The 11781-nt window shown below is 31.8% G+C and overlaps 1 protein-coding gene across 1 annotated transcript; it reads right to left on the bottom strand.

Moving 5' to 3' along the window:
- Nucleotides 1–462: 462 nt before the first annotated feature.
- Nucleotides 463–10637, bottom strand: LOC108452659 (putative F-box protein PP2-B12). Its single transcript, XM_017750460.2, has 4 exons — nucleotides 10558–10637; nucleotides 2167–2416; nucleotides 1489–1607; nucleotides 463–1050 (listed from the first exon to the last, which is right to left on the bottom strand). Exons 1-4 carry the CDS (start codon nucleotides 10635–10637, stop codon nucleotides 648–650), a joined length of 852 nt encoding a protein of 283 aa, XP_017605949.2. The 3' UTR covers nucleotides 463–647.
- Between the last annotated feature and the right edge of the window lie 1144 nt (nucleotides 10638–11781).

Here is an 11781-nt window from a genome sequence, read left to right as displayed (position 1 = left end):
TATGAGAATAGATTGTATGAAACTGTGATTCCACGTCATCCTTATCCCTTTCAATGGGAGAATGACAAATCAACTTTTTCCTCCTGATCTTTAGCATTTTTAGTTGGATTTGAATTTTTTTCAAGTGGAAAAAGCTGAAAATTAGAAAGAAAAATTTGATTAGTCATACTTCCATTGAAAAGGGATAAGGATGATGTGGAATCACAGTTTTATACGATCCCTTCTCATTTATGTATATGCGTATGATAGAATTTCTACTTTTTATTTAATATTTTAAAAATATCTTAATTTTCACATTTACCAAATAAATTGGATTCAAAGTCTTGTACACATAGCAACTCCTTTCTAATATTTTTATCAACAAATAAAATTTAAGTTACATGAGGTTTCCGTGGACCAATTTCAACACACTGTTTAAAGGGATATTCATGAGCAAAAATGCAATTTGTGAAGATTAGCTCCTTGTCTACTACCCAAAGAACTTGAATTATCCTCTCATTATTTATAGTTTTGACTTTTCTTTTTTTTTTCAAAGTATTATTCATATTTGATGTAAGGCAAACTTAATTTGATAATAAAACTATATAGATGACAATATGACATACATAATGAATGAGAAGCCAACCTAAATTACAAAGCAATGCAAGCTACCTATTATGTTTAGGTCTAAGCTCAATTCCTTGGACAATAAGGCCTCGTTTTGGTTGATCATCATGGTCTTCCCGTAGACTAAATTCCACAGTCTTATCATCTTCAAATCCATTGAAGAACTCCCCCATTTCAATCTCCAACCACCCATCTGCCCTCTCTTTAGCTTGCTGTGGCATATTTCGTGGTGGGTCTAGGATTACACTATGCACTTCTCCTGCCGCTGTTCCCTCAATGCTGACATCCAACTCCACAGGTGTATGCCTGAAACCATATCTGTCTCTCACAAGCTTAAACACAAAGTATGCTGCATAGTTTGTGTTGGAAGATAGGGTGCTCAGCTTAACCTTTCCCTTTATTTCCAGCCTCCCCACATTCTTAAGCTTAGCAACCCTACAAAACCTGTCATCATATGCATCTTACAATAAGATAATAAAATAATACACACTTTCAATTGATTTGTCGTAAAAGTAACATAAAAAGCTCTTGTAACAGAAATTAGATCAACTTTTGTCCTATTTATTTAAAGAATTGGTAAAGTAACCCTATTAAAAAAGTTAAGTTGTACTTCTAATAAAAATTCCGTATCAAGACAAATGCAATTTTGTACCGAGTGATTAGAAGCTTGGAAAGAAATAAAGAGTATGGCGGCAATAAGCTATTGTTTTGTATGAGTATAGAGTCCATTTACATCATGCCTAGAATTTGAACTCTATGTACATAAACCCATCCTCCCAATGTAAAATTTATATATTTATTTTAATATAAAAAAAATAAAGAAATGTATTGATCTCTTTCATTTCACATGTTAAAAATAAAGGAAAAGCGTGAAGAACAAACCTAGAGTCTGGTAGTGATATCCAAGTCCAGTGGCGAGGTGTATCAACCCATTGAATTGAAAGTGCTTTTGCCCCTACCATATACCACTTCTTTCCATTCTCCTTCTCTAGTTGAAACTTCTATTTCAAGATACACGGGAAAAGGAAAATGGGCAACATTATCAATGATTCAGACAAGGGGCACATGGAGCAAAAGAACGAGGTCCTAATTAAATTGTATATATGTTTTACTAAAATTTAAATTCATGAAAATGGAATGCCCAGATAAAAACAACCGGATTTTATTTACTTTTTCATCCCTAATTGCGATCCACGTCATCTCCAATAGAAATTAATTATGTGACTGTTAAGTGTAGACAACTTTGATTTGGATACGTATGTTAGTTTTATTTGGACACTCCTTCAATCAACAATAATTTATAGTGAGGGAATTTTAACACGTTTAATATGATACTGTCATTAGTTATAGGAAATTAGTTATAGGGAATGCAGGTTCGAGCTTGTTAAAAGTATGTTTATTTTTTTATATGATGATTGAATCCAAAAAATATTATAGATAATTTTAAGTATTAAATAAAAATAATTCAAGTTTCCTGTTGCTTCTTCTTATGTACCAAAAAAAATTATAGAAGTATAAGTTGGTAGCAGAGAAATGGAAAATAAGTTGAGTAGGACTTACCATATCCCCATTATGAGTAAGAATGGGATGATAACATAGACTGATATAAAGGTCCTTCTTGGGCAATGAGAGCAACGACGGAGGCGACGATGAATTAGAAATGATATGAATATAATCAAGGGGCAGAAACATCTGCCATACAGCATTGGAGTCTGCAATTGAGTTGAAAGCATGAGAAAGAAGGGCCATTCGACAGGCGTCTCGAGGCGAAGTTAAGGATATGATGAGAGATATGCAGTCGTCGGGTAACACCTTTGTAATCTCCATATGGTTGTTTGAGTCGGAGAATAAATTAAATGTGGAAAAGAAACAAGAAGCATGATTTTTATAAATTGTTTTCTGTATCTTCACTTTTCTGCCACATTTATGTTATTTTGCATTCTACTTGAGACAATCGGGCACGTTAGGATACTTTCAATTTTCAATTAATATATCCAATGACGTGGCTTTTTTTAGGTTAACCTCAACTTACTTACAACTTCAATTTCCATTACTTTATTCAATTTTGACATTAAAATTATATTTAAAGATAATTGAAATTTTATATTGGTCAAATATTAGAGAGTTTTGTTTTCCTGTTTCGCAAACAAGTTGAATAGATTCATAATTGAATTATTGCGCATAATTAGCTGTTTTGGGCATTCAAAAAGTAATTTATTATTTTTAAAACTTAGAAATCTATTATTTTTTATAAAATTCACTTACATACTTATAGAATTGAGAGTAAAATCCTATCAAAATTAATAATGAAATCTTATATAGAGGGCTACCTCTCTTTTTATATATAAATCAAACTAAATCTCTTAAATTGAAGTTTTAATCATTAAATCTCTTAAATCGAAATTTTAATTATTCTTTTTCGTGGAATCACTTTTCTGTTTAATGGACAATTTTCTTTAGAAATAAAAATTATTATCAAAATATTAATAATTGTTTCTTTCAAAAATATAATTATTTCCTAGAACCGCTAAAATGTCAAATCTTTCTCACAAAATATTTAAATTTATCAAATTAATTCCTTTCAAGATTGATGATGATGGGTCGATTGAGTTTTAATTTGATTGACATGAGTATTGTTATTAATGCAAGAGAATATGGGTTCGAGTGCGCTGAAACACATTATCCTTCTATTTATGAGTTAGAAAAGAATTATAAGTAATTATAGAAATTATGTCAAAAAAACCTGATATCATCAAAACCAATGATAATTATTTTTAAATTCTCTGTCACAAAGCAAGCAAAGTTTTAGCTAAAAGTAATCTATACTTTTAAAATATGATATTATAAATTAATATAATACAATTGTATTCTTAATGTTTTTGAAAATTTATTCTAATTCCTCTTAAAATATTAGATGACTTTCAAAAGTCAAAATATATATTTTTTGGCATATCAAAAAACTATTCTAGGGTTGGAGTAAAGGAACATTTGAAGAGATGCCAAACGCCAAGTCCATCTCAATGTCCTGTTTGCGCAGAAATCCAATTATAAGATGTGTTGTGGCCGCAACACACTTTGATAGTACGAATTATCACTTAAATAATAAAATATATATTTTTTATTGTTAAAAAAAAAGTTCACAAACTTTAAATATAAAGGTCATTTTATCCAAAAAGACCCTTTAAAAAATATAATTACGAAAATAGGCCGTTTATTGGGTTATTTACTGGATTAGGCCATTTTTCATGAAAACGCGTCCACGTAAGTGCAATTTAGTGTTCACGTCAGCAAAACGCTTCCTTGGGGGAGCGTTTTGTCCACGTTAGCAAAAACCGCGTCCTTGAAGGTGCGCTTTGTTGACAAGGACAAAACGCTCCCCCAGGGAAGCGTTTTGCCAATGTAACGGCCAAAAATTTGACCGTTGGCTTCCAACGGTCCAAAAAAAAAAAGTTATAAAACCTCGCCAAATCATTTTTTCACACAAATCTCTCACAATTTCTATAATTCTCTCAAACTTACTTTCCATTTATTTATTTTTCACACAATTCTCTCATAATTCTCAACATTCTTTTAATATTCCCTTCAATTAATTTTTTCTCGAAACCTTAAACTTAGCATAGCATCAGTATGTATATATGCTGCAATCATTTTATCTTTGAGATTTTTTTTTCGTGTATATATATTAGAAATTAATAATTAAAAAAATCAGAAATGAGCTTGTTACAAAGTAAAAGAAACTTAGCCTGTGATCAAAAATAAAATGATCTAAGCCATTGATAAGGGGAAAAAGCCTAAATGTTGAAGTAATCGAATTACCAAGTTGTTGTTTACATGTTAAGAGTTATTTAAGGGTTTTTACTAAAATATTATAAGAAATAAAATATTAAAATAGTATATTTAAACCATTATGTATCAATTAACCCTAAATTTAATCAATTAACCCTAAACTCTAAATCAATTCCTAATTTAATCAATTAACCCTAATACCCTAAACTCTAATTTAATATTTAGTATTTAAAATTAATAGTTAATTTATACCCCAATTCAATTAATTTTTTCTTAAAACCCTAAACTCTAAAACCATAAAAACCTTAACTTAAAAATCCTAACCCTAAATCTTAAAAAATCCTAACCCTAAATCAATTAAATAATAAAACCCTAACCTTAAAAAAAAGGGCAAAACGCTTCCCTGGGGGAACGTTTTGTCCACGTCAGCAAAACGTGCCCTCAAGGACACATTTTTTGCTGACGTGGACAAAGCGCTCCCCTAGAGAAGCGTTTTGCTGATATGTACTCTGAAATCGCGCTTATGTGGACACGTTTTCGTGGAAAACGGCCTAATCTGATAAAAAACCCAATAAATGGCCTATTTCCGTAATTATATTTTTTAAAGGGCCTTTTTGGGTAAAATGACCAAATATAAACCTCTAAAATAATACAAAAAATATAAAAAGTATAAAATTATTTTAATAATTCTAAATAGTAAAACAAGGGTTTTCGAATTCAATGAATGGATTCCCTTTTCCTTTTTAAAAAAATCTCACATTTTGTTTACTTTTTTTTTTAAGAAAAATGGATAAACTTTACAAGTAGTCACCTAACTATGTTTATGTTTCTGTTTTAGTCACTTAATTTTAAAAATTTTCAATTTAAGCACTAATATTTGAATTCGTTCTTGTTTTGGTCACTCACGATTAAATTGATAAATGAAAGCATTTTTCTAATTGGTGTAATAACATATTTAATCCTCAATACTTACATATTTTATCAATTTGATCCTAATTCTAAATAATTCAATAAATTTAATTCTTCACATTTACAAATTCTATCAATTTGATTTTTAAACTTTCTAACCAAAACTTTTAGTTTTTAAAATAGAGTCATTCCACATTTATAAATTTTAAAAACCCCCAAAAATAAAAAATAAAAACTTCTCTCAACTAATGAGTCGTTTTCCAAGTCAATTCCTGATACCAATGAGTTTATTTTGAAACTTCATTTCCTCTTTTTTATTTTCATTAGTTTTCTTCTAAATATAATATTTTATAACCTTTGATTGATAAAATTTTGGCCAAACAAAATGAAAAAATCTTAAAAAAAAAAAACTTTAGATTTACTATTGTTGTCAACAATATGATATTTCCTTCAAGGTACATAAAAATAGTCCTCAAAGTTGGTCCCTGAAATTGGAAATTAAATCTCGAGTTAAAAATATGGCTTTAAAAATTCAAATATTCTATAAATAATTATATAAGAAAAAATTATAAACATTTAATTTTTTCATAAAAAAGTGAAAGAACTAATTGAATTTCCTTTTGTTATATTGATAATGATTTTTTTTTGTAAACTGATAAAAAGATTTCTATTTATTTTAATTTTAAATCCACAATAATCATTATGTATAATTAATAATATTATTTAGTGTCAAATCATTTGTCAAATTAATTAAAAATTAAAGGGTCCGCTTTTGCAAGTGGGCTTCATCCCAAGTATTGGGCCTACATGGCCTAAGTGACGAGATCAATGGAGCCCAATGATGGTATCTCATGCCTTTGGTGGTTTCATCGGCCTAAGAATGGGTTCCAAAGCCCTTATTCTAGGGCCTTCGTTTGGTCTGATCTAATAACCTTGTCGAACACTCGATATTCTAGCATGGTCTGAGACTTCCGGTGTCCGATAGAGTAAGTCCAAAACCCCCTCCTATAGTTCGTAGTCATTGTATAACTGGTCATGGCTATGATGATTTTGCTTATGTTTTCGATATGGTATTGCAAATGGAAGTCGGTGGTGGGATAAGTTTTAGTGACATCTCTATCAAATGATTATCCTCTAGTATTTGTGCTCCATGTGAAAGGGCAAGGACATATATACTCATTTGGCAATCGTCTAAACAAGGCACCTTCTTAGTGGGCAACTCTTACGATCATTTGGCAAAAACATCAAGGGAAGAACCAAAGCAGATGCGGCAGCAGATATGACATTTTAAAGGGACTCAAAGGGTCCATCAATTTGTGGATTGCACTAAAAGATAGATTGTTGAGAAACGATGAGAGATGTAAGAGAGGAAAGGCTAATGATACGGCTTGCTTGGATGTGGTGCATGGCAAGAGATAGTTTACATGTTCTTCGAGACCGCACATTAGCAAAGTCAAATTATATGAAAGTTGTTCCTCAATTCGCTTGTGGCAGGTTCTTATGAGTGGGGATCTTTGGAGTATTTTTTGAAAATTGTGGAAATCAAGGAATAAGGCAATGTTTCGAAATAAACATTGTTGCAGCGAGGAGTGAGTTGGGCAAGAAATGTCAAAGCAAGACTGTAAAGTGACAATTTAGCATTGTGCAATAGGACTAATCAAACTCAGTGGAGTACAGCGGAGGAGGATTGATTGAAAATTAATATGGTTGTGCAAGAAAAGAAGCTCTTAGAAGATCTTTTGCGGGTTGAGTAGTTGAGGATAGCCGTGGCAGGTGGATAGTCGAGTATAGTAGAAATGTGCGCACTTTTAATGTGATCCAAGTAGAACTTTGGGCAGTGGTTGATGGCCTTAATATAGCCTGGCAAAAGGGATCGAGGAAAGCAGTATTGCAATACTTTGTTAATCCACGTGTTTGTGTAAAGGTAATTCTATATGAGGAAGCTGTAGGTGCTACGTAGAATATGCAATAAGATGCTTTGAGGCATACCCTTCTTTGTATTTACCAAAAAAAAAAATCAAATATTTGTACGAATCTCAAACTACTACTAAAGTAGGTATCCATAAAATAAATTAATTCTATTTTAAAAATCTAAATCCAGTTGAGGTGGAATTATGCAATAAGAAAGAGGAACGGAAGCATTTACCATGAATATATTTTACACTACTTGACATAGAAAAGAAGGCAACCCAAACATGTGAAATAACTTCACGCCCCTAATTGAAGGTGAAGTCGACTCTTTTCCACGTAAAAGCAATGGCGACAGTGTTTGCTTGAGATGAAGAATTTCTTGCAACAAAACCAAATAAGGGAACATGATTACATTTGATGTTTTGAACAGCATAGAAGCTCCAAGTTAAATTCCTCCAATAATAACACCAAGATTCTTATTTAGATTTTTGGTAGGTTGAGTAACTCGTTCATTTCGAGTCAATCCAATTTCACTCAATTAATAAAAGATATTTATAGTTTAAATTTAATTATAAAATATATAATTATTGATATAAAAATGTTTTTAATATTTTATTCATATATGAACAGTGAAGCGAGTTGTTAGACCGGATTTGATAGAATTCGATCTAGACCTGGCTCAATGATACTCTTTCCTACTATCTCTAGACCATATATTCATCTATTATGTCTAGATTTATCAACTGAGTGGATTTGATTGATCTTAGATTGAGCTTAAAAAGTTTCAGATAGTTTTCAAGTTTGAGTTGTTTTGGTTTTGACTAATTTTGATTCAAGTAAAGTCATTTTGAATTCAAATTATTCAGAATTTTGGTCATTTTAGATTTGGGTCAATTAATTTGACACTCAAATTATTCAAACTTAATTTGTTAATTTTAGAACCAAATCTGAACAAATGATATTTTTACTTTCTTAATCAAAGATAATTTTCGATGTCATGCGTCTATTTTCCTTTAACGAATTGATGTAAGAACGTGTAAATACACGATTTTGAGTCATAACATGCATGCAAATATAGAAAAATAAGGATTAAAGAAAGAAAAGGGCAAATTTTGATGTTTGATGATGTCTCTATGCATGGGAAAATTTTAGGTTTTAGAGGATTGGCTCCTGGACCTGAGATAAGTTTGAACCAAATGTAACCTGGCCTGAAAGAGAAAAATAAAAAGATTTAAATATATTGGACCTTCAGATTTCTTGGTTTTATATATTGATTACGGCTGTTGGTTTTATTGAATTTATTATTTATAAGATTTTTCACATTTATAAATTAAAACATTTAATTAAATAAAATTTATCATTCCTAGAAATAATAATTTTATTCTATTAAAATGAATTTATATAATGAATAAAAGTTAAATTGTAACAGTCTGGTTTAGATCCTAGTTGGAATAGTAGTTTCGGGGCCACAAATCTGAGTCAAAAAATATTTTAATATTATTTTCTGTACTTATTATATGATTGATATGTGTGGAAGTCTCGTATGAAAATTCGAATGTTTGTGTGCTTAATTTTGAAAAAGGACCTAATCGCGTAAAATATAAAAGTTGCCTGTTATATGTTAAAAGTGCCTATTTGATTTGGCTTATTATTTGAGAGGTCCTTATGTGGTTAATATGCAATTTATATGGTTAATGGACATTTGTGACATTGGTATTAATGTTTTAATAGTTTTACAACAAAGGGTAAAATGAGAATTTAATTAATATTTTAATAATAATAAAACAAATGCTTGAAAATGGATCATTTTATGTTCATCCTTGGCCGAAAATACAAGAAAAGAAAAGAGAAAAATTTGTTTAGGGTTCGACACTTGTAATCTTTGATTAAGGTATGTGTTTTGATCGGTTTTTGATAATTTCTACGTTTTAGTAATCATTACTTCGAATACTATCAAACCCATGTCTCAATTTCTGATTTTTGTGATGATTTTGAAATGTTCCATTGATGAAATTATCAGCTTTGTGATGTTAGTTGTTGAAAAAAAAAGATATATGTTGGGTTGATATATATTGTCTTTGAATTTTTGGTGATTTTGAGTAAAATGGGCTAAATTGTGAAATTTGTAAATTGAAGGACTAAAATGTGAAATAAATGAAATGTGTGGACAGTATGAGTACTAGGAGAATTTGGCCAAGCATGAGTATATGCAAATTATGTGTATTTTGTGATTTTGTGAATTACGGACTAAAGTATCAAAATGTGAAAATGTGAGGGCTAAATTGTAAAATGCTCTAAATGAACGTTTATGGATTGATTTGAATTATTTGGTGAATAAAAGGGTAAATTTTGAATACACATAGATCAAGAAAAGAGGAATTTGGATTTAGACCGAGGGAATTTGAAGGTTATAGAGTAGACAATCCGAGTCGGCAATTTCGAATACGAGGTAAGTTCGTACGTGATACATGATGTTACAAGTATATTTTTGATGCTTTGATTATACATAAATTGTGTATGTATTTGATTATCATCGAATACGATGATAAATAAACTGCATTTGGCACTAAGTGTGTGATTCAAAATAGCTTCGGCTATAAATAGCACTAAGTGTGAGAAATGGTATAGCTTCGGCTGTATGAGGCACTAGGTGTGCGATACCGAGATAGCTTTGGTTAATTGAGATGGCAATAAGTGTGAGAAATCGATCTAGCTTTGGCTAAACCTTAAAGCACTAAGTGTGCGAATGCTTAAAGCATGAATAATCTTTGGAAAGTTTTAAAATATCGGGACGAGAGATGAGAATGAAAACGAATAAATACGGGAAGGTTCAGGTATGTACGATACCTATGTGGTAGATGATATTATGTATATGAAGTTCGTGGATTGGTATAAACATATGAATTGTGTTGGCATAGAATTGATAGATAAATTGAGAACTAATAAGTGTTTATGTGTTGATGTTTTATATTTTATAAGCTGTTGGTGATATTTAGTACGAGCTTACTAAGCTTTTGAAAGCTTACTTTGTGTGTGTTTACATTGTTTTATAGAATCGAAGTTGCTATGAGCTCGGAGATCGTCGAGGATCGTCACCACACTATCGAATCTCATTTTGGTACCTTTTGAAATTGTATATGGCAAAGTATGGCATGTATAGGCTAGAAGTACTTTGGATAGGTTTTGTAATGTTTATATTTAGCCATGTGATATGGTTTGATATGATTGTGTTTATGTTTTTGATTTTGGTATATGAAATGTGATGCAAGATGATCTATTTGATGTGTTCATGAATGGCTAAGAGAAATGGTAAGTTTGGCAAGTTTTGGTATGAGATTTGGTCATGAGTTTAGAGATGATGAAACTATATGTTTGATATGATTTGTTCTTGTGTTTTGACACAATTGAGTTGAGTTTATGAGCATGTAAATGTTTGATAATGTTATGGCATGAATGATGTATGGTTTGGTATAGAAATTAGCTAAAGTTGTTGTGTATATATGCTTGGTTTGGTGCTTGTAGGTTTGACCCAATTGGGGTGGCACGTTGGCTATTCAAATGGCCTATTTTTGTCCACACAGGCAGAGACACAGGCGTGTGTCTCAGTCGTGTGTGACACACGGTCACGTTACACCGCTGTGTGTCCCTTGGGGTACCCTACGAATTAAAATCAGTATACCCTCTAGTTTTGACATGGCCTAGACACACGGGCTTGTCTATTGGTCGTGTGTGTCATACGGGCTGACACACGGGCTTATGGTCAGCCGTGTGGCCAAGTTAGTAGCCTCTCTAATTTTCACACGGCCTGACACACAGGCGTGTCTTGTGGCCGCGTGGAAAAGTTAGTATGTATTCGCCACGGCTTAGACACACATCGTATCTAATGCCATGTGAGGCACACAGCCTGTTCACACGAGCGTGTGACACTTGAAAAGTTAAAATTTTTCTAAGTTCTGAACTTCCATTTGTTACCGATTTGGTTCCGAATGCATGATTTAGGCTTTGTATGCTTGATTTAAGTTCATATTGAATAAGAATGACTTATATTTATTGAAAGGAGATGTTATTTGATATATGATTGTTCTGAATTGAGTTACAAGTCAGATAACGCCTCTTAACCTATTCCGGCGATGGTTAAGGGTTAGGGGTGTTACATTTTCTTGGTATCAGAGTTATGGTTTAGTCGGTTCTAGGACTACCATAGCATATGTGAGTCTAGCTATACATGCCATATTTATGAATTGCAATAGTGTGATGAATCCTAACATTGAAAATGTGCTTTTATATAGCAAATAAATCCCGAACGAGCCGTAATAGATGATGTCGAAAGCAATGCACCTACACCTTCGCAAGGGACGGGGCCATCCAATTCTAGACCGGCTACGAGTAGCCGAGATAGTAGGGCTAGACAAGCCTTCTATCAAATGATGAATGATTGGTTTAGCCAATATATTAGAACCAATCTGGTTGTACAACAACCCTCACCCCCGGTTAATCCTCCACAAGCTCCTGCTATGCCATAACTGAATTTGGTTCAGTTAAGTAAGCCTCCGGTAGATAAGATTAGAA

The sequence above is a fragment of the Gossypium arboreum genome, chromosome 10 (genome assembly GCF_025698485.1).
Source record: "Gossypium arboreum isolate Shixiya-1 chromosome 10, ASM2569848v2, whole genome shotgun sequence".
In the NCBI taxonomy this organism is placed as follows: Eukaryota; Viridiplantae; Streptophyta; class Magnoliopsida; order Malvales; family Malvaceae; genus Gossypium; species Gossypium arboreum.
This window is presented reverse-complemented; position numbering and strand designations above follow the sequence as displayed.

Coding starts and splice junctions, on each gene's coding strand:
- LOC108452659 (XM_017750460.2), bottom strand. CDS start 10,637: ATGCTCATAAACTCAACTCAATTGTGTCAAAACACAAGAACAAATCAT. Junction 1,608..2,166: donor TTACTCATAATGGGGATATG/GTAAGTCCTACT, acceptor ATCTTGAAATAG/AAGTTTCAACTAGAGAAGGA. Junction 1,051..1,488: donor ATATCACTACCAGACTCTAG/GTTTGTTCTTCA, acceptor ATATGATGACAG/GTTTTGTAGGGTTGCTAAGC.